This window comes from Chiloscyllium punctatum, chromosome 44, assembly GCF_047496795.1.
Source record: "Chiloscyllium punctatum isolate Juve2018m chromosome 44, sChiPun1.3, whole genome shotgun sequence".
NCBI lineage: Eukaryota > Metazoa > Chordata > Chondrichthyes > Orectolobiformes > Hemiscylliidae > Chiloscyllium > Chiloscyllium punctatum.
This window is the reverse complement of record NC_092782.1, coordinates 24,033,680-24,057,282: the sequence shown is the minus strand read 5'-3', so window position 1 is coordinate 24,057,282 and position 23,603 is coordinate 24,033,680. Positions and strand designations below refer to the sequence as shown.

At 40.2% G+C, this 23,603-nt stretch overlaps 1 protein-coding gene across 1 annotated transcript in view; it reads right to left on the bottom strand.

The window, feature by feature from the left end:
• LOC140466799 (uncharacterized) overlaps positions 1 to 23,603 on the bottom strand; it is a 92,834-nt gene that overhangs the window by 64,840 nt on the left and 4,391 nt on the right. Inside the window, exons 2-11 of the mRNA XM_072562440.1 lie at positions 20,126 to 20,194; positions 19,785 to 20,013; positions 18,014 to 18,131; positions 10,401 to 10,479; positions 9,068 to 9,174; positions 7,141 to 7,316; positions 1,876 to 1,937; positions 1,663 to 1,788; positions 676 to 796; positions 428 to 566 (exon numbers count right to left, since the gene is read on the bottom strand). Of these exons, the coding sequence (XP_072418541.1) occupies positions 428 to 566; positions 676 to 796; positions 1,663 to 1,788; positions 1,876 to 1,937; positions 7,141 to 7,316; positions 9,068 to 9,174; positions 10,401 to 10,479; positions 18,014 to 18,131; positions 19,785 to 20,013; positions 20,126 to 20,194 (1,226 nt within the window). The remainder of the gene's footprint in view (positions 1 to 427; positions 567 to 675; positions 797 to 1,662; positions 1,789 to 1,875; positions 1,938 to 7,140; positions 7,317 to 9,067; positions 9,175 to 10,400; positions 10,480 to 18,013; positions 18,132 to 19,784; positions 20,014 to 20,125; positions 20,195 to 23,603) is intronic.

Here is a 23,603-nt window from a genome sequence, read left to right as displayed (position 1 = left end):
AAAAGGTTTTCCTGAATTACTTATTATTTATTTGTTACTATATTCCATTTGCGATCTAGATTTGGATTCCAATATTGTTTTTCTTTGCTTGCTCCCAACGAATTTTTCTTCATATTAATTATGTCTGAAAACATGTCAACACTATTTCCTTTGTGTCTATCCCTAACATATGCTTGGAGTTTTACATATCAGTCACAACATCATTCAACTCTAATTTATGTATTTCTAGCCATTGAAATAAATGGGTAGGAGGTGTCAAATATGCTGCCAGGATTTATTACATTTGAAGCCTTTTTTTGTTATTTATAAGATTGCCATGATGTGCCTTATATGGTCCAAAAGTGACAAGAATGGTATTTTTGCACTACACAACCTCAATATGTTTTCACTCTCTTCCCAACATTAAATCCATTGAAGTCCAACTTACAACAACAGCATAGTAGAGACAATCTCCCTTCAATGTGTAATACTTATTATCAAATGTTGTAAAATGCGTTCCTTCTTCAATTTTGCATCTTCCAGGGCAACTGATATCGAAGCATTCCCACATTCCGCTCTGACAAACACTAGCAAAGAAATATAATTATCAGGCAAGCAACTCAATATGTCAGTATTGATGTCAAAGTTTTGACAGCTGAGTTGAAAAAGGTGTGTGATCTGAATAGATATAATTACCATGAATGGCAGGACATGTTTCGTATTTGTCCAGAGTTATAAATCATTCCACTGTATTCACAAGGACATGCTGTTTTGTCAATGCACTTGCCTGTGTCTCTTATATCATCAAGGACAGTGCCTGAAGCGCAATATAAATATTAAATTAATCTATCTAATACAAAGGCAGAGAATATGACATTTATTTAAAATAATCGCTTGTTAGAAAACTGTAGTCCTTGTGCTGTCACAACAAAAGCCAAATGTAAATGAATGTGCAATTGATCAAATCTGCGGTTAGTTCTCTTTAAAAGAATGCACAAAGTTTTGACAAATTGATTAACAAAACAGCTTGTGTCGAGTGTTAGATAATAGTGTGTAAAATAAAAGCCTGAACTGAGGACCCTACCTCTCATTCCAATCTCACCCCTGATTTTAGACATCCATCAAACTGATTTAGTTTGAAATTTTGTGTTTTATAACCTCTTGTTCCATAATGTTTCCTATCTACACTGTCCATTTGCATGGACTTCTTTATTTGACGGTATATAGTGATGTGGAGGAGCTGGTGTTGGACTAAGGTGGACAAAAATCACACAGCACCAGGTTATAGTCCACCAGGTGTATTTGGAAGTACAAGCTTTTGGAGTACTGCTCCTTCGTCAGGTAGCTAGCTAGGTATTGTTGTGTGATTTTTAACTCTGACTATAATGAGCAAGTTGCATTGATAACAATGCACCTCCTATAAGTTCTGGTGGCTGTACTTTGTAGACTGTAATTGTTTACTCAACAGCATTTATTTAATTCAAAACAGTACTAGTAAGAATTTATACTATTTCATTGGGCAATATCCTTCTTTAAACCTTAGCACTTAACACAAGAAACAAATAGGCCCCAGTTTAATCAATGTCCAGCACACTTGATAACAGCATTACCTTCAGCATTGAATCTGAATATGCACAAGAGTTACACTAAAGGTCTGATAACTGTCTTTCTTATTATAATTACCTTCTGGACATTCACAGGTATTCACACACTGATCACATTGTTGCTGTGTTTCTGGGTCAGAACAGGTTGGGATACATGCTGCACCACATTCCTGGTAGAACTGATTTTCAGGACAATCAGGACTTACTGAAAGAGAGGTTACACATCCATGTAATTCTCAAATTTAGCTGAGAATAGAACTAAGAATTTCAGTAATTTAGTAACACTTCTTACCACAACTAACTTTAGAGCTCCACTCCTTCCAATCTATCCCGTAGAAGAAGTCTTCATTATCACTGCAAGCAGTAATGATTTTCAATTAACGGAGTCTCACAGCGAGTAAGAACAACTAAGTCTTAAAATTGTGATGGGTATAGATTAGAGTAGACAGGAAGAAACTTTTTCCCCCGTTGGAGGGATCAATAACTAGGGGACATCGATTTAAGATAAGGGCAGAATGCGTAGAGGGGATGTGAGGGAAAATGGTGTCACCCAGAGATTATTGGGAACTGGAACTCACTGTGTGTAAGGGTGGTAGAGAAACCCTTATATATTTAAGAAGTATTTGTGCATTTGTTCAAATGCTCAAAAATGAGATTCAAATAACTAGAATAACAAGGATGTGATGAGTTGAAGGGTCTTTCTCAGTTTTATCGATCACAATGACAGCAAAAGTGAACCGTCGCATTTAAGAATTGTTTCCTTTTCTTTAATGTTGATATTTTAAGGCTTGTTCGAGTTTATGAAAAAAAACAGAATTCACATTGATTTTCCTTTTACAAACTCTCATTTGCAATGCTACCCAGACTAATCCATGCATGTGAAGCATTAAAATTTCAAGCAATTGTCTGTATGTCTCTGTTTGTATGCATACACCAGAAACAACAGAGTACAGTTTCCATGTGGTAGGAAAAGCAAAACTCCAAACAAGGTTCACACAAATTATGCTATTCAAATGGCTCACGTCTGTCATGTTGTGAGAGGGATGCCTCCAGCCATTTATCTGGATTGTCAGAATCACAGCTGTAAATATCTGCTGTCTATTTTGTTCGAAGGAAATCTCCAAACATTTTAAGAGGTCAACAAAAGATCACAGTAGTACAGATACCATTTCAATGAATTGCAAATGTCATAGAGGATGAGAGAAACTGGGATTGTTCTCCTTGCACCAGAGAAGATTAAAGGGAGATTGAATAGAGATATTCAAATAAATGAAAGATTTAGAGAGATCAACCTGCTGCCACTGATGGGTGTGTTGGCAACCTGAGGATACAGATTAATGGTAAAAGAATTAGAGGGCGATGAGAAGCTTTTCAAAATCCAGTTAGTTGTTATGATGTGTACTGCATTGCTTGAAAGAGAGGCGGAAGTGGATTCAATTGTAACTTGGCTCTAAATGAAACATTTGCAAAGCTACGGAGACGGAGAATATGAGTGGAATCAATTGGATAGCTTTTTCAACTAACAGGCACAAGGATCAATGGACTGGAAGGTTTCTAGTACTGTAAATTTCCATGTTTCTGATAGCCTAAAAATTACACTGGACAAATTATTTCAATAATGTTAAATTTTGGTATGAAACTTCTCTCTATACCATTTTAGCAAAGAAACAAACTGATTGGCAAATAGCTATGTTCACATTGCTGATTGTAATTTTTAATTTCCAGTGAGCTCAAAATCTCACTTAGAGATGTACTGTTTATATTATTGGTGAAATAAATCTCCTTCTCTAAAAACAGAAAACATGCTCCTGAGTTCAGTGAGCAACTGCAGCAGAAACACTGTATACTTATAGAACATTTTAATGCAGTAAAACATCCCAAGGTGCTTCACAGGAGTAACATGGAACAAAGCAGAGCACTGAACTACACAGCTACACATCTTCCGCTTAGGAACCCTCCAACCACAAGGGATGAACGCAGATTTCTCCAGCTTCCTCATTTCCCCTCCCCCCCACCATATCTCAGTCCCAACTCTTGGACTCAGCACCGCCTTCATGACCTGCAATCTTCTTCCCGACCTCTCCGCCCCCACCCCCTCTCCAGCCTATCACCCTCACCTTAACCTCCTTCCACTTATCGCATTCCCAACGCCCCCCCCCCAAGTCCCTTCTCACTACCTTTTATCTTAGCCTGCTTGGCACACCTTCGTCATTCCTGAAGAAGGGCTTATGCCCGAAACGTCGATTCTCCTGCTCCTTGGATGCTGCCTGACCTGCTGCGCTTTTCCAGCAACACATTTTTCAGCTTCATTGAAGTGCTAGGTTTGAAGGAGCATTTCAATGGAGGAAAGCAAACTAGTGAAATGGAGGGATGTATAGACAGTAATCCAGATATTAGGGCACTGGCAATTGAGGGCTTAGCTACTAATGGTGGAGCAGTGACTTCCCCCCCTTACCTGGTTAATATTCATTCTCAATGAAAACACAATGGACTAAATTCATCTTACAGTTAACTGAGGCACCCTGCTGCCAATATATTTACAGCTGCAGTTGAGACTTTGACAAAAATACTTCATTTCCCATGAAATATGGGGTAATCCTGATGCTATGGAAATTACTGTATAAACACATGAGCAGCTACATTCACAGCCATCTGTAGGCAAACAGAAGGCCAATGTTCACCTGTCGGCAACAGAAAGTCCTGCTTTAGGGGCCAATCAGAGCCTGATAGCACTCTAATAGCACTGTGCCACCTGAAGAATAACTGGTATTACAATGCAGTATTCACCAGGGACCATCATCAGAGACAGGCAAGTGTGACAGGATGCAGTAGCCTGGAGGAGAGTACTGGAAGGATAGGCTTGGAGTCTGGCTGTAGCACTGGGTGAAATGGCAATGTGGTAGGGAGCAGGGAGACAGTATATTATCAGTTCAGGGAAATGCTAGGTTTGCCCCTTACATGGACATCTCATACTACTGGTTAAATCCCAATGGTGGCAGATGAGGCTCTGTAATTCAATCCATTGTAGGTCAATTGAACCACTGGTGGGCAGGCTGCTGAAGTACTCTCCAAACACAGGTATAATATTGTGTGGACAAGGCCATTGTGTAGATGACAGGCAGGCTGTTTGATGGAATGAACATGTCCCTGTCTTTAAACCTACTGAGATGGGAGTGCAACATCCAGCCTATGATGATGTCCAATATAACCCATCAGTATAGAACATAGAACATAGAAGAATACAGCGCAGTACAGGCCCTTCAGCCCTCGATGTTGCGCCGATCAAAGCCCACCTAACCTACACTAACCCACTATCCTCCATATACCTATCCAATGCCCGCTTAAATACCCATAAAGAGGGAGAGTCCACTACTGCTACTGGCAGGGCATTCCATGAACTTACGACTCGCTGAGTGAAGAACCTACCCCTAACATCAGTCCTATATCTACCCCCCCTTAATTTAAAGCTATGCCCCCTTGTAATAGCTGACTCCATACGTGGAAAAAGGTTCTCACTGTCAACCCTATCTAACCCCCTAATCATCTTGTACACTTCTATCAAATCACCCCTAAACCTTCTTTTCTCCAATGAAAACAACCCCAAGTGCCTCAGCCTTTCCTCATAGGATTTTCCTACCATACCAGGCAACATCCTGGTAAACTTCCTCTGCACCCGTTCCAGTGCCTCCACATCCTTCCTATAGTATGGCGACCAAAACTGCACACAATATTCCAGATGCGGCCGCACCAGAGTCTTATACAACTGCAGCATGACCTCAGGACTCCGGAACTCAATTCCTCTACCAATAAAAGCCAGTACGCCATATGCCTTCTTCACTGCACTATTTACCTGGGTGGCAACTTTCAGAGATCTGTGTACATGGACACCAAGATCCCTCTGCTCTTCCACACTACCAAGTAGTCTACCATTAGCACAGTAATCCATCTTTTTATTACTCTTACCAAAGTGAATCACTTCACACTTAGCTACATTGAACTCCATTTGCCACCTTTCTGCCCAGCTCTGCAGCTTCTCTATATCCCGCTGTAACCTGCCATATCCTTCCTCACTGTCTACAACTCCTCCGACTTTCGTATCATCCGCAAACTTGCTCACCCAACCTTCTAACCCTTCCTCCAGGTCATTTATAAAAATGACAAACAGCAATGGTCCCAAAACAGATCCTTGCGGAACACCGCTAGTGACGGCACTCCAAGATGAACCTTTGCCATCAACTACTACCCTCTGTCTTCTTCCAGAGAGCCAATTCCTAATCCAAACCTCCAACTCACCCTCAATGCCATATCTCTGTATTTTCTGCAGTAGCCTACCATGGGGGACCTTATCAAACGCCTTACTAAAATCCATATATACCACATCTACCGCTTTCCCCTCATCTACCTCCTTAGTCACCTTCTCAAAGAATTCAATAAGGTTTGTGAGGCACGACCTGCCCTTCACAAAACCATGCTGACTATCCTTGATCACATCATTCTTATCCAGATGTGCATAAATCCTATCCCTTACAATTCTCTCTAAGACTTTGCCCACAACAGAAGTGAGACTCACTGGCCTATAGTTACTAGGATTATCCCTACTCCCCTTCTTGAACAAGGGAACCACGTTTGCTAGCCTCCAGTCCTCTGGCACTACTCCTGTCGACAAAGAGGACACAAAAATCAAGGCCAATGGCTCTGCAATCTCCTCCCTTGCTTCCCAGAGAATCCTGGGATAAATGCCATCAGGTATGTTAGTGATCTGCCTGGATGTCATACAGTCACAGTGTCATAGAGATGTACAGCATGGAAACAGACCCTTTGGTCCAACCTGTCCATGCTGACCAGATATCCCAACCCAATCTAGTCCCACCTGCCAGCACTCGGCCCATATCCCTCCAAATCCTTCCTATTCATATACCCATCCAAATGGCTTTTAAATGTTGCAATTGTACCAGCCTCCACCACATCCTCTGGCAGCTCATTCCATACACGTACCACCCTCTGAGAGAAAAAGTTGCCCCTTAGGTCATTTTTATATCTTTCCCCTCTCACCCTAAACCTATGTCCTTTAGTTCTGGATCCCCGACCCCAGGGAAAAGACTTTGTCTATTAATCCTATCCATGCCCTTCATAATTTTGTAAACCTCTATAAGGCTCACCCCTCAGTCTCCGACGATCCAGGGAAAACAGCCCCAGCCTATTCAACCTCTCCCGATAGCTCAAATCCTCCAACCCTGGCAACATCCTTGTAAATCTTTTCTGAACCCTTTCAAGTTTCACAACATCTTTCCGATAGGAAGGAGACCAGAATTGCACACAATATTCCAACAGTGGCCTAACCAATGTCCTGTACAGCCGCAGCATGACCTCCCAACTCCTGTACTCAATACTCTGACCAATAAAGGAAAGCATACCAAACGCCTTCTTCACTATCCTATCTACCTGTGACTCCACTTTCAAGGAGTCTGATTATCAAGGTGTTGTTTTCCTTTACTGACTCTTTCAGCAATTATTATTCAAATTGATCAACCATATCACCAATTAATAAAACATTTACCTTCTTATAGGTAGATTTGTACATTGCCGTGATAGTTCTTCAAATGTTGCACATGCACACTCTTCCTTATTTCCACAAGCACATACATCCTTCTTGCATAATTTTAAGTATTCATTAGTGAAGGTGGGATTTGCAAAGCATATTGAAAAATACATCGAAAGTGGGTGGATGCAACTCTGAAAGTAGAAAAGCAAAAGGGTGAATCAGAAAATTTGTGTTCATATTCTTTCATTCCATGGCTCCAACTATTGGTAGCAATTCCCTAATATACTTACATAGGATATGATTTGCCTAGGTAGCACGCAAAGCAATACTTTTCACTGTATTGAGATACATGTGACAATAATAAGTCAAATAAAATAGCCATTGACAGTAAATGTTCCAATGAATGGAATTTCTGCTGTCTTGTCAAACAGTTCCTTCACATATCTTCAACACCAACACAAGATAAAATATTTCACTGAATTGCAGTATGCTCAAGTAGATTAGAATCATAGATTTAGGAAATTGCAGTAGGTTTGTTCAAATGTGAATACTCAAGTATATTAGCCCTTAACAGTATGAGTACCCTGAAATTTGGCATGTTGATTGATCCTTTGATAACTGAATGCCCTGTTGCAATATTTCCTCCTCTCGATTTTAACATTATTTTTAAAATAAAGCTGATCTCCAGCAAATTTACAAAAAGAGAAGGACTCAGTTATGTCAGAGAGTTGAAGTATCATTTTATAATTTTTTGTTGTGAGGTTGTAATGTTGTGCCACTGAGACCTGAAGTTATTTGGCTGGATTGCAATTTGTCAGTGGGGGACTAATTAGCAGGTTAGTGCTGAATGGTTGACTGATACTGAACAGATTAACCTCTGTTCACTATCTGCATATTGCAGCTCTAAATATGATGAGCAATTTCCTTAAAATTAGTCCTTTTCTGTCACCATAATTTCACTGCAAAACCCATTTCTGTAGGTCCTCAGAATTTCTGCTTGATCTCTGCCAAAGTTACTGTAGAAAATAGGGAGCAGGTTTGGGGACAGCCCTTACTGAGTGTTGGACAAAGAGTGCAGATGGAATTGGTGAAATAGGTGCAGGATTGAACATGGAGGTGATGAAATTGTTGTGTTTGGGGAAAAAAGGCTTTGGGAAAGAATGAGAATCATTTATGTTTGACATTTAAGAATGACAGTAATCAGCATTGCTGGTCTAGAATTCCCCACTTTCTGCCTTCCTCCTTGTCTCAAGTCAAAAAATGTACCACTCTGCCTGCGCTCTGCTGTTCTCATGTGACTAACATTTCGTATAATGTTGCTACTCTGTGTGTGTGCATGCTGTGCTCAAAGGTCAGTCTATGAATGCATGGAATATTGGCCTCTGAAAAGCAGTCAGTTTGAAGGAGGATGCATACAGTACAAAAGTAGGCAAGAAATTATGAAATCAGATGACTTTTCCAAGAAATGTATTGCAATAACTAATCTGCCCAGTCTTGCATTGGCAGCCAGAAGTTATGAATTCTCACCTTGGCAGGTTGTGGAATGAAACGTTGGTATTTTGTAGATGATTGTGAGATAAAATGACAATGGAAGTTGCCAAGTTGTCATCAATAGTTGTAATTCCCTTTCAAATCATATCTGCCTATCACATTTGCCTATAAAACCATGCAATCAATTGACTCATTGCTCACTCATGAATAACCAGTAAATGGTACCTTTGCAGTGTAATCCACAAGTGAAAATCATATTGAATTATTTGGATTCTCCCACAGTTTTGATCCACCCATTAGGACATACAATAAAACACACTTAATATGAGAAGTTAATTTATTGGAGATTGTCAACTTTTAGATTCATATTGATAATCAAAAATGTATCAGTAAGAGAAGATGACACATATCTACTATTGCTGTGAAAAAAAATTGATTATAAAGAACTTACCGAAGCTGCTGAACATGTTGAACTTGTAGGTTCGTTGTTAACACATACTTGACCCAGAACATCCAGCTGATTCGCAACCATGATGTTATATACAGCATTATCAGAGTCTGCAAAAGCAAAGAAGGGAAATATACCATGAGATAGTAGCTGTTCAAAATCAGTGAAATGCTAAAAACAATGGTATATTATTTCGGCAGTGATGACAAATCAACTTCATTATCTATTTATAATCAATTTAAATTATTGTACATCTGCAAACTGTCTCTTTATATAATTTAACATCTTAATATCATTTTTAATGTTTTATATCACATATCCATGTTTATTATAAACTTTGCTGATAAACATATCTGTCTTTGCACATTGTGCCCACTGTATGGCCAATGCAGTACATAATGCACAGGTTGCATTTCTAAAAATGTCCATTTGGCATTATCATAGATATTTTTTTAAGATTACTGACAATGTGGAAACAGGCCATTTAGCCCAACAAGCCCACACCGACCCTCCGGAGAATAACCCATTCACTCCCATTCCCCTACACTATATTTACCCCTGACCAATGCACTTAACACCACAGGCAATTTACCATGGCCAATTCACGTGGCGCACACAGCTTTGGATTGTGGGAGGAAACTAAAGCACCGGGAGGAAACTCACGCAGACACAGGGAAAAACCACACACAGTCACCCGAAGCAGGAATTAAACCCAGGTCCCTACGCTGTGAGGTAACAGTGCTAACCACTGAGCCACCATACCACTGACTTTTATCAGGTCAAAATCTTTTCTTTGGGTGAGGTCTTTAGCTTTAGCTTTAGCTTTCTTCCACACCAAAATATATTTATTGATTGATGATGATCTTAACTACTGATATATCATTTCAATAAATATACTCAAATTAGAAAAAAATATATCTTTGTCCTCTAAAGCAAGTTATCCTGCTGTGAATAACATTGACGAAAGTCTCCAAAAGGAGTAGCATGGTGGCTCAGTGGTTAACACTGCTGCCTTACAGTGCCAAGGATCTGGGTTCAATTTCCAGACTCTGTCTGTGTGAGTTTGCACATTTTGCATGGGTTTTATCTGAATGATCTGGTTTCCTTCCACAGTCCAAAGATGTGCCGATTTGGCATGGATTGCCCATGCCAAATTGCCCATTATGACTAGGGATGTGTGGGTTAGGTGGATTAGCCATGGGAAATGCAAGGTTACAGGGTTGGGATGAGTTTGGATGGGATGCTATGTGGGGAATCAGTATAGACAAGTTGGGCCAAATGGCCTGTTTCCACACTGTAGGAATTCTATTAAAAAAAGCTTGGTGTTTTTATTTACCGGTATTGATGTCAGTTCCTTCTTGAAAACTCCCACAAAGGCCACAGGTTTGATTTTTGTATTTAGTGTCAAGAGTTACCTGTAAATTAAAGATAACAAATTCCAAATATCTAATGAAAATGTACATATTTGATAATTGAACCCATTTCAGAAATGGTTCAACAAACCACAGTCAAGTAATGTATCTTGTGGACCAAATGATAGGATTTGAATTGAAAGAATTATGTAGTTAGTGATGAAGTGAAATCACAATGGCACAATCTGAAATGAACAGTTATGATTCAGTTGGTAACACTTTGCCTCTATGTCAGAAGATTTTGCATTCATGTCTGCTGCTGTGCTTTGAGCATAAAATCAAATCAGAAGCTCTACTTCAGTACGGAGAGAGTGCTGCATTGTTAGGGGTATTTATTTTAGACGAGACTTTAAACCATGAGACCATCTTCCTTCGCAGGAAGACGTGTAATAATCTGTGACACTATTGTGAAGAAGAAAAGGGGGCTTCTCCCTATTAACCTGGGAAATAATTATCTCTCATTTCAGACTGAATAACAAATATACCTGGTCATTATCTCATTGCTGTATGTGGAAACATATCTAATTAACATTGAAATTACGTTGGAATGTCTCAAGATCTTGAAAGATTCCCTAGAAATGGAACTCTTTATTTATGTGGATTAAATTTTGAATATTAGTTTAAAACCAGTGGAATTTCCTTTCACTCTAAGCAATAAATATATGTACAATCATGTATACCAGTAAATCTACTTTCTGTTACAGCACCACCATAGTTAACTAACATGACAAACATTGGACCTACCAAAGCTAGGTTTCTTGACTTTAGGAAAACAAGCTGACAATTGGTAGCCATATCAGGTCATAACAAATCAAAATGCAGTAATTGTAATAACAGGAAACCTGAGCTTTTGTTGAAGATTATCTTAGCATCGGTTTCAGCACATGCAGCATTAGAGACAAGCAAATGTTTAGGTGACAATGTGATATACAATGAGTAGAAAGTTGTCTTGGGAAACCATGCGAAACAAGGCATTCTCACATTAGAACACTCTCACCCAAAAAAGAGCTTCCTCTTTGAATGCTCATGTAAATATACTGATGCTGTAAAAATTCAATCTGAAATTGCTGCTTGCTTCACTTTGCAGAAATGGACCGGCTGATTGCCAGAACATTCCACAATCAGAGGATCAAAGAAGAAAACAATTTTTAAATAAAGAGGTTGGTAAAGTAATTTAAGCCAGCAGCATTGTGCAAACCAGCTTTCTAGTAATTGTTAAGAGCATGCTCACAGGGAGAGTCTTACATGATGCATGTTGGAGATGAATTTCACTTCAAATATGCATATGGCAGGGGGGGTTGTTTCCATCACCTCAGTACCTGTGCTTACCTCCATAAACAGGGCATGGGGCTTATGGGGATAAATAGCTCGCATTTAAAAAATGTACGTACACAGTGCCATGATAATACAGATAAAATCCATCTAATTTTGAATTTTTGAATTCCATCTTTGCAGGTGCAATTAGGCTCAATGGCTTTCTTCTGCATTCCAACAGTCTGTTATCATCCAATTTAATACCTAGGACTTACATGGACAAAAATGGTTTGATATAGGAACCAACTTAAAATGGACATAGGCATCATATGACCACACAAGTGGATTAGACAACAGACAGCCGGTCTGAAGTTAATATTTTATCAAAGACAATTAAATTTGGTCAGGCATGAAAAGATTCTCATCTGCTAATTTGATTTACCCCTTTATAGGAGTGTTCACATATTAGAGGTAGAACCTTTTATACTGTCGGCACAGCATACACAATGAAGTTACTACTTTAAGGATTGCTTTGGCAATCAGGAGGTGAACTACAGATACAGTACAGAACAAGGGATCAGAACTTTATTTGCCTCTAGAGAAGAAAAACATGCCCAGTGACTATGTGTTACTGCTATAAGAGCTGAGTTCATTAATGAATCAAGGACCTGGATTACAGCATTTGTAAGAAAACATATAAATTAAGCTAAATTACTGGACAGGTTAAAAAGAAAAAGAACTGAGAATGCTAGAAATCTGAAACATAGAACATAGAATATTGAACATAGATAATTACAGCACAGAACAGTCCCTTTGGCCCACAACGTTGTGCCAAGGTTTATTCATAATGTAAAATATAATAACTTAACCTACGCACCCCTCAGCTCACTGCTATCCATGTGCATGTTCCAGCAGGTGCTTAAATGTCTCTAATGACTCTGCTTCCACCACCACTGCTGACAATGCATTCCATGCATTCACAACTCTCTGTGAAGAACCTTCATTTGACATCCCCTTTATACCTTTCTCCTAGTATCTTAAACTATGACCCCTTGTACCAGTCAGTCCTGCCCTGGGGAAAAGTCTCTGGCTATTGACTCTATCTATTCCTCTCATTATTTTGCATACCTCAATTCAGGTCTCCTCTCTTCCTCCTTCTCTCCAGAGACAAAAGTCTGAGGTTATTCAAACTTTCTTCATGAGGCAAGCCCTCCAGTCCAGGCAGCATCCTGGTAAACCTTCTTTGCACCCTCTCCAAAGCCTCTGTATCTTTCCTATATTAGGGCGACCAGAGCTAGACACAATATTCCAAGTGTGGTCTCATCAGGGACTTGTGGGTTAACACAGAGTTATCATTTCAGATCTAGTGATCCTTCTTCAGAGCTCAGAATGCTATGAAGAAGGATCAGTGGACTTGAAATGTTAATTCTACTTTTACTCCACAAATGCTGCCAGACCTGCTGAGTTTTCAGAGCAATTTCTGCTTTTGACTAGATTGGTAACCTGAGGAATCACTGAAGTGTTCACTCAGCTGAGTTTTTCTAACAAAAGGACAGGCCAGGGATCATAAGCATGTTTAGCTCAGAGATAAGCAGGAGGGCAGTTTAATTTTGGCAGTCTCCAGGCCATCAGAGGTAGAAATAAGTTTTAAGCTGTTTTTGCAGTCCAAGTAGGCAGAAAAGATCCTAAGCTTTCCTTAGAGATTAGTAAGAAAAAAGTTATTACCTTGTGACTGTTTGTCTCTGGGAGAGATGAAGAGAATTTATAGTTGATGAATGTGCAGAAAACCATTGAAAGGAAGCATTTGTAAACTTGTCAGTTGAAGAAGAAACTTGAAAGTGAAGTTTGGTGTGGTACATCACTAGGTTTGAGTTTCGATAAAAGAGATTCCTGGGAAATTAGGTTCCATCTTCCTTTCATTGTTCACAACAAAATCTTTCCAAATTGCTGTATATTTGTATATCGTTTATTTTCCTATTCTTTTGTTGAATAAAATTATGTTCTTTTATGAAAAGTACATTGGTAGTCTTTTGTGAAGTTGTTCAGTGACTAACCACCAGGTAACCAAATTGCAAAACTGAATCTTATGGTCTATCAAACCATGTTTCACTCCAGAATCTGACTTGTTCAGTGTTTCCATTACCTGGGAACATAACAATGTCAGAGCATTTATCTGACAATGGGCACATCTTAGAGACTTTTGAAGGATATTTGTGCCAAATGAGGTGTGGATCTTGGACGGAACCTTTGAGCCCATCTGTAGCTTTTAGAAAGGTGGCTGGAATTCATTGGGAATGAAGCAATATTCAGTTTTTTAAAGGTGGATTGAAGTTTTCATATTACATTCTCAGAAGCAGTTTGTTGGTTTAATGGTCAGGAACCTCTGTTGTATTCATTAGCATGCCATGAAAGCAGATTGACAACCCATTCTGCTAGAATCACATTCATAGCTGCAATAATGTTAGTCAAAAGCAGGAAACATGTATGTCTTTATATCAATCCCTCTCAGAGGGATGCTGAGCTTCTCCAACAACCTGAATAGTTCTGACAACATATCTCTATTCTTAAACTCCAAACTCTGACCAAAGGATAACTGCATCATTTGCTACTGTCAATAATCCAAACCACCAACTGTGTGTGTATTTGTTCCTTTTTTGTGAACTTGTTAGTTTATCTGTTTGATTGTGCATGTGTTGTTTGCGTGTACCAATGTGATTTTACAGAGAGTTGATGTTGTGTTTTATCATGTTTTCTTGGGCTTATTATATAATAAACAGGGGTCTTTTTAAACTCAAGGGAATGTCATAAGTGAATCTTTTTTTTGTGAAATCAATTAACTACAGTTTGGGGAAGGGTACAGTCACAATAGAGTATAGCACAGCCTTAAAAAGAATAGAAATCTCTGTTGTAGCCAACGAGGGAGATTGAAACATTGAGAAATGATTCAAACTTCCGCACACCTCGTTGTAACAAGAATGCAGTTAAGAGCATTCTCAGTCTCTTTCTTCAAGAAGAGTGCAGGTTCATAGCTCCTTGTAAGTGGAGTCACAGGTAGATAGAATAGTGATGAAGATGTTTAGTATGCTTTCCTTTATTGGTCAGAGTATTGAGTGCAGGAGTTGGGAGGTCATGTTGCGGCTGTACAGGACATTGGTTAGGCCACTGTTGGAATATTGTGTGCAATTCTGGTCTCCTTCCTATTGGTAAGATGTTGTGAAACTTGAAAGGGTTCAGAAACGATTTACAAGGATGTTGCCAGGGTTGAAGGATTTGAGCTACAGGGAGAGGCTGAACAGGCTGGGGCTGTTTTCCCTGGAGCATCGGAGGCTGAGAGGTGACCTTAGAGGTTTACAAAATTATGAGGGGCATGGGTAGGATAAATAGACAAAGTCTTTCCCCTGGGATCGGGAAGACCAGAACTAGAGGGCATAGGTTTAGGGTGAGAGAGGAAAGATATAAAAAAGACCTAAGGGGCAACATTTTCACACAGAGGGTGGTATGTGTATGGAATGACCTGCCAGAGGATGTGGTGGAGGCTGGTACAATTGCAACATTTAAGCGGCTTTTGGATGGGTATATGAATAGGAAGGGTTTGGAGGGATGTGGGCCGGGTGCTGGCAGGTTGGACTAGATTGGGTTGGGTTTATCTGGTTGGCATGGACGGGTTGGACCGAAGGGTCTGTTTCCATGCTGTACATCTCTATGACTGTATGACTCTAAGAGCTTATTTGTTTGCATCTGCACTTCCACCTTTGATGCCCTTGTCCCCAATAGAAAATTACTCTTCCTCACTCTGCCCATAATAGCCTCCATCCCCACTTCAATACATTTAATAGTTGCAGACTTTAAAGAATATGGAGCTCAGTTGGCTTGTACTAGGTCAGACTGGACCACACAAATCATTATCAGGCCCTGTACTCTATCCTGGGATCATAATGGAATGCAATACAGTTGCTTAACTGAGAGTCATAGAGTCAGAGAGGTCTAGAGCATGGACACAGGTCCTTCAACCCAACTCAGAGTCATAGAGATGTACAACATGGAAACAGACCATTCAGTCCAACTCATCCATGCCGACCAGATATCCCAACCTAATCTAGTCCCATTTGCCAGCACTTGGCCCATATCCCCCTCAACCCCTCCTATTCATATATCCATCAAGATGGCTTTTAAATGCTGTAGTTGTACCAGCCCCAAACCACTTCCTCTGGCAGCTCATTTATACACCCTCTATGTGAAAATGTTACCCCCTTAGGTGCCTTTTATATCTTTCTCCCCTCACCCTATACCTATGCTCTTTAGGTCTGGACTCCCCCACCCCAGGGAAAAGACCTTGTCTGTTTATACTATCTATGCCCCTCATGATATTATAAACCTCAGACTCCAACGCTCTGGGGAAAATAGCTCCAGACTATTCAGCCTCTCCCTATAGCTCACATCCTCCAACACCAGCAAACGTGAGGAATTGCGAGGTCTTGCAATTTGGAAAAAAGAATACAGGCATGGACTATTTTCTGAACAGTGAGAAAATTCATAAAAGCCAAAGTACAAAGCGATCTGGGAGTGCTAGTCTGGGATTGTCTAACCGTTGATTAAGTCCATGATTAAGAAAGCAGATGTAACATTGTCATTTATCTCAAAAGGGTTGGAATAGAAAAGTAGTTATATGCTTCTGAGACTTTATAAAGCTCTAGTTAGGCCCCATTTGGAGTACTGTGTCCAGTTTTGGGCCCCACACCTCAGGAAGGACATACTGGCACTGGAGCGTGTCCAGCAGAGATTCACACAGATGATCCCTGGAATGGTAGGCCTAACATAAGATGAATGGCTGAGGATCCTGGGATTGTATTCATTAGAGTTTAGAAGGTTGAGGAAATAGAAACTTTCAAGATAATGCATGGCTTAGAAAGGTTGGACGCTGGGAGTTTGTGTCCATTAGGCAGGGTGACTAGGACCTGCGGGCACAGCCCTAGAATTAGAGAGGGTCAATTTAGAACAGAAATAAGGAGGCATTTCTTCAGTCAGTGAGTAGTGGGCCTGTGGAATTCCCTGCCCACAGATCGCAGTAGAGGCAGGGACATTTAATGTCTTCAAGGCAGAGATTGATAAATTCTTGACCTCGCAAGGAATTAAGGGCTAAGGGGAGAGTGTTAGATCACAATTTTTTTCTGAACCCTTACAAGTTTCACAATATCCTTCCGATAGGAAGGAGACCAGAATTGCAAGCAATATTCCAAAGGTGGCCTGTACAGCTGCAACATGAGCTCCCAACTCCTCTATTCAACAGTCTCTGACCAATAAAGGAGAGCATTCCAAATGCCTTCTTCACTATCTTATCTACCTGCGACTCTACGTTCAAGAAACTATGAACCTGCACTGCAAGGTCTCTTTGTTCAGCAACACTCCCAGAGACCTTAAGTCCTATTCTGATTTGCTTTTCCAGCATACGGCATCTCACATTTATCTAAATTAAGCTCCATCTGCCACTTCTCAGCCTATTGGCCCATCTGATCAAGATCCCGTTGTTATCTGAGATAACTTTTTTCGCTGTCCACTAAGCCTCTGATTTTGGTGTCATCTGCAAACTTCCTACGTTAATTTCCAACTTGTGCATTCTCTAGCTACCAATTTCATTCTTCTCATTTTGAGATTAAATCAGTATTATATTTGACCCTGAGATTCCAATAAAAACCAAGGTGGCTTTTCAAAAAATTCTATTGACGCTGAAGCCATCTTCCTAAGGTATCTATGCTTCAATTTTGGCCACTTGCATATCCCTGATTTTAATCACTCTGTTCTCAGTTACCATGATTTCAGCTCTCTTGGTCCTAATTCAAATGTTCCCTCTTCTCTCTTCCTTCCTTTCCTTTTGTAAGAGATCTCTTAAAACTTGTCTCTTTGACAAAGGTTTCAGACTAGGTATTCGAGGTATCTCCTCATGTTGCTTGGTTTTGAATTTTGTTTGATAATGTTTCTGTGAAATTGGGATGTTTTAACTGCATTCGAGGTGCCAGCAGGTAATGTTTTGTTGGTCTTTGCTTTTGCTGTATTGCCAGATGTGTTGTACTTTGGGTGAAAAATCAAACGTAGACTCTGTCCTCAAATAGCTTGCTGGCATCAGCAATTTACATTCAATTAGATTGAGTTACTAGAGGGATGATCCATGGAATTGTGCAACACGTGATGCTTCATGTGTAGGAAGATCAACATATACCAAATCTCTACTTGATTGTCTACACCTCCTGTAACAATAATCTGCATCAATCTCTTTCCATAACCTTACCGACAATGCATCCCGATGATTCCACATAACAGATATTGTATGCTTCCTGTTGTAAATCCTTGTGTAAATTCCATATTTCTGGATAGCAATGATCTTATCATCATATGGCAGTTTTATACTAGAAAACAAATGAATGGAGTCAATAATTTATAAAGAAGCCTCATATTTAAGATTTTATTTGAAGACTTAATTTTTGCGGATGTAATGATTGTAACGAAGTCAGCCAGGTATAGCTCAGAGAATATGGGTTCCCTGATGGGGCTGTTAATCAGGTCCAATCAGGGAGCCTCAATTGATAGATAGAAACAGGAATATTAGGGTTCTGTTCACTTGGAGGGCTGGGTCTGAGGAAGCAGACCAATGTCAAGTACTATACATGTGTAAATGAAGGATAGCTTCGTGACCTCTGTGAAGTTATTTCAGTGGAAAAATTCAATTCTTTCAATTTTTCGGGAGATACCTGGATTAGTTTCTTTAAAAAGTCATTGAAAATTCACTGTGGATATGAGACTTTTTTTTTCTAAGCCCAGCTAGAAATCACATGACTTGTGCAAACTGTTTGCTTTACTGGAAACCTCTTGCTACTGCTCTTTCGAGCAATGTTTAGCTTGGAGTTTGTTCTGGTCTTCACTTATGGAAAATGCCTGTGAGGAAGGGACTGCCCATAAGACCATAAGATATACCAGCAGATGTCTGCCAGTAACGTAGATCATGGCTAATCTAATAATCCTCAACTCCACTTCCCTGTCTTTTCCCCTTGACCATTGATTCCCTTATTGATTCAACATCTATGTATCTCAGCCCTGAATATACTTAACAACCCAGTCTGCTTAACTGTCCTGTTTCTGATATATATACAAAACTCATCCCATTAACAGCTCAAGAAGAAACATGCTTGTGCTTCCGTATTTCTTGAGCAAATTATGCTTATTAAGACATGCTTGGTGATCTGTTGATGATTACCAGGCTATTGGACTGGAAAATACTGTGAACATTCCACACCTGCACCTTTTCCTCTTCTAGGACTAAAACTCTTTGGCCAAAGCATTTTCCTTTCAGAAAGGCGAATCATTTTATATCCTTTTCCTGGTGTGCATGTGCATGTTATCGCTTGTGCGTTTTGGGTTTCTTAGAAGGATAAACATTGATGCTTCCAAATTACAAACTGTATAAACCAATTGTTTTGTGTTTATTCAAGAAACTGGGTTGATAAATATGCTTATTTAAAACTTAAAATGCACAAGATATTTAACTAGCCATTTCAGTAACTGGAAAAGTTATATTTTATGTGATGTTGTGACTCATGAAATAGCAGAACGTGAATAACAATGCCCTCTTCCAACCTTTGGCATGACATGTATTAGAAGCTAAAAGGAGAGTCTGACATAGTTCCAAAAAGAAAACTCCATAGTAAACAAACAAATACATGAAATTGGTATTTTGCTTTAAGTGTTTGCTTTTGTTCAGTAGACAATAAACACTAGTGAGTTTTGAGAAGATTTGTAGCTCAGGTTGAGGTTCTGGATGTAGGTTTGCTTGCTGAGCTGGAAACAAACAAAAACGAACCTTCCAGCTCAGCGACCAAACCTACATCCTCAATAAAGACTCTCCTGATATTTTATAAATTCTGTGTGACTACATTTCAATGAAGAGACAGGAGTTTTCAGGCTTTGGATATTTATTCGATACTCAACATTCATAAAAGTATATTGAAGAATAGAAAATTTGGGGCGATTGTTCTCTAACTAACTTCACAATAGATCTCACTTACGTCACATCTTTAACTCTCACTGTTTCATTCGCTGTAACAACAGAGACACCTTCGATCAGCATGTGGATGGTTTCCAGGTTGCCATTTGTTCCCCTGCGGATCTGGATGTTAAAATCCTCTCCGGGACCCTTGCACTGACGGCTCAGTATGAAGTTGCACTTGGATGCAAAATAAAAAAAGTCATCTTGGAAAGTTCTAAACGCTCCTCGCCCCCATGTGTAACAGTTCCCTTGAAGCAAGGAAGAAAAGAATATTGGCGTATTGATACGACAGGGATAAGAATTTCTACATGAATAACATTAAGTCAGATGCACAAATACATTAAAAGAATGAGCACTAACCAACACTGCTCTGTGGTGGTGTATCATCTCCAGCCCCGGGAAGAAGGGAATGCACTGAGCCATCCAAGGCTAATTTAGAAAGAGACATATAATTTGTAAGAGTGAAGTACAAAATAATGTTTTATTTTGGCAAAGAATACATCATTATCTAAAGGGATTCCCATGAAGCGTCATGTCCTGTATCAATATTTTCTCCTTACAATCACAAAGCATTTCAGAGTATTTGATGAATAGAGCCAGAAATCTGTTCTTTGCTGTCACTTCCACATTAAATCAGTAAGTGTGGTCCAAAGAGAAATTGAAACTAACCAAAACAAGTGACTCTATTGAAGACATGTACCTTAGAAATGTGAATATTCAGAGGAAGCAATTGAAGAAGTTCTGGGTCTTGTTTTAATCTCTCAAATAACCTTAATGGCCTATGGTGAGATCTGTGACAGAACTGGGTAAGAACTCCAGTGAGGCCTAACTTAATGTCAGCAACATTTCGCATCTTTTTTGCATTTACTGGGAGATATGGTGAGTTTCCCAGCATTCCATGGTGTGGTTCATTAGCACCAACCACATACACCCCATGACTATGGACATTGCCATTCATCATGTGCTGAAATCCCAAAAACCTTTATGGTACTTTGATCTTCCAATTTAGACTGCCAGCTTTCATTGTTATGTTACTGTCAGGTAACACATTTGTGCTGAAGGTCACACACCCAGCTCATGGACTGGACCAGTTATGTCTCCAGGCTCTTCTTGATGCGAAGTCCATCCCTATATTGCCTTTTTATGTTTTGTCACTTCTGCCAGATATACAAGGCTTCTCTGACATCACTCTGACTTTGCTGTTTAGTACACGCACAAAGCCAGGATGCTTGCCGTTGTTATCAGCAGGTAAGAGAGATAGCTTTTGCTTAGTGAGTCCTGTCAGACTCAATGAAGGACAGCTTTCGATACCAGGCCAGAGGCTTTGGCGCAGTCAGTCAGCCATGTGGGGCAATCGGAGCCAGGATGCTATCCACATGAGGGACAAGGAGCAGAATGTCAGGCAGCCAACAGCCTACTTTAAGACCTTTTGTGCCATTGTGGTCTACTTTCCTCCTGGAATGAGAGACAGGGGTGGATATTATGGAAGATTAAAGTGGGTGACATAGCCTTAGCATTCGGTGTTGTTGGGGAAGGGTCTCAGATTAGTAAGTAGCAGCACAGACGACATTCATGTTGGTGAGGGCTGGGGCAATACAGTGAGTGGGGAGGAAGTCTCAGGAAATAGTGAGAGTGATAGTCTACATTCCATCTAATGTATCATGCGTTGGCCTGCAATTTCCATACATGGCAGCAGATTCCAGAACTGGAAATCAATGTGTCTGTGTGCCAGTCAGAATGTGGGGTAACCTCCACCTGTCTGTGTGGCTTTGAGGGAACATTGGTAGGAGAGCAGGAGCCTTGATTGGAATTATGTTCAGTAGCAGACAGCGAGTGAGTCTGCAGCATTGAAGAGAAGATGGTAACACCTATATTGAGGGGGTGGAGAAAGTCATTGACCTTCTTCCTTCACTGCTAGGCCTGCATCCAGCTGGTTGAGGTGGCAATCGCTAAGGTTTCTTGCGTCAAGGCCTACTGGTTCGGAGGAAAGAGGACATCTTGTGTCTGTGCCAGCTGAAAGACCTCCAGGAACCTGCCTCCAAAGCAAGGTGCCAATTTCCCCCAGTCTGCCCCATCTGGACTGATGGCACTTCTCCATATGTACAATGACTTTTTCAAGATGGGGAGGGGGCAGATACCTGGTGAGTGGTCAGTTGTTTTGGCAATGGCCTGTGGTTAAGATGGGGTTAGAATTGGATGTGAAGGATGCCACAGGGGCAGGATAGGTAGCTAAGGGGGTGAGTTGAGAAAGATCCAGTTGGGGCCTCAAGTGAAAAACTCAGCACAATGTTCATTTAACTGAAACAAAAAGATTGAGCCTAATATTTTTATTGAGGTTCAGTCTTATGCTATTCCGTGTCAAAATAGAGTGCACATGGGATGCCTTCAAAATGAACGCATCTAAGGAAGACAGTGTTGAATTGTGTAATTCATTACTCTTATAATATTGTTTAGATGTGTTGATGCCAAAGTCTGAGCGATTGAGTTTCTTCTCTTCTTTCCCTTCTAACTGGTCATTATCAATATATAATTTGGTGCACCCTTCTGCATTTTCAATTTTCCCCTTTGTTGTTTTCCAGCAAAGTGGTATAGAGTTCACAACCAAAATCCCAAGGCCACTCACGGGACTCCAGCTGCAGTTCTAGCAGAGGTCAGCAAATCGGCACGGATAAGAAGTAAACATGCCTATGGATTCTCTGAGGATATCATAGTATTAACTTTTGTAGTTCAGCCTCTTTATAAGCAAACACAGCTTCATATGCCAAGTGTAATAAATTGTCAGATCTAGTGTCAGATAGAATGTCACATAGAAGTACAATGAAAACAAAAATCTCTGATACTCAGTTTCAGTTTCAACAGGGGTACTCAGTTCTGAGCTGACTTCCAGAGATGAGGTGAGAATGACAGTCCGCATGTGGCATCAAGGAGCCCTAGCCAAACTGATATCAATGTGAATTCTGTCAGTCTTTTCAGCTTCAGGATATCTCTGCAGGGGTTCCTCAGGGCAACTTCTTAGTTTGAATCATCTTCAACTGCTTCATCAATAATCTTCCCTCCATGTTGGTTGACTATTGAACAAAGTTTCATACCATTCATGACTCCTTGGATACTGAAAGAGTCATTGTCCATGTGTAGTAAGACCTGGACAATATAGAGGCTTTTAAGTGGCTAGTTACATTTGCATCACACATGTGAGAGTCAGTGACCATCTCCAACAACAGAGAAACCATCTCTGCTTGATATTCACTGACATTACCATTGTTAAATCTTCACTATTACCATCCTGGGCCTTACTACTGATGAGGAACTGAGTGAATAAGTACAGTGGCAACAAAAGCAAGTTAAATACCAAGAATTTGAAGTGAGGAACTCACCACCTGGCTCTCCAAATTCTGCCCACCATATATCAGGCACAAATCAAGAACGTGTTAGAATATCTTGCATTTGCTTGGATGTGTAGAGTTTCAACATCATTCAAGAAGCTCAATACTATCCAGGAAAAAGCAGTCTGCTTGCTTGGCACTCCAGCCACAACCCCCACATTCTCTCCCTCCGCCATGAAGAACCGTGGCAGAAGTGTGTGCCATCTACAGAAAGCCTTGCAATAACTCACCTAAGTTCCTTTGAAACAATTTCCAAATCACAACTTTGACTATCTAGAAGGACAAGGCAGTAAACGTATGGGAAGACCTCCGTTTGTAAGTTTCCCTCTAAGCCACTCACCACCCTGATTTGGAACCATTTTGCTTCACTGTCATTGGGTCAAAGTTCTGAAATGCACTCCACGGTGCACTTACACTCCAACAACTACAACATTTCAAACATGCAATTTACCTCC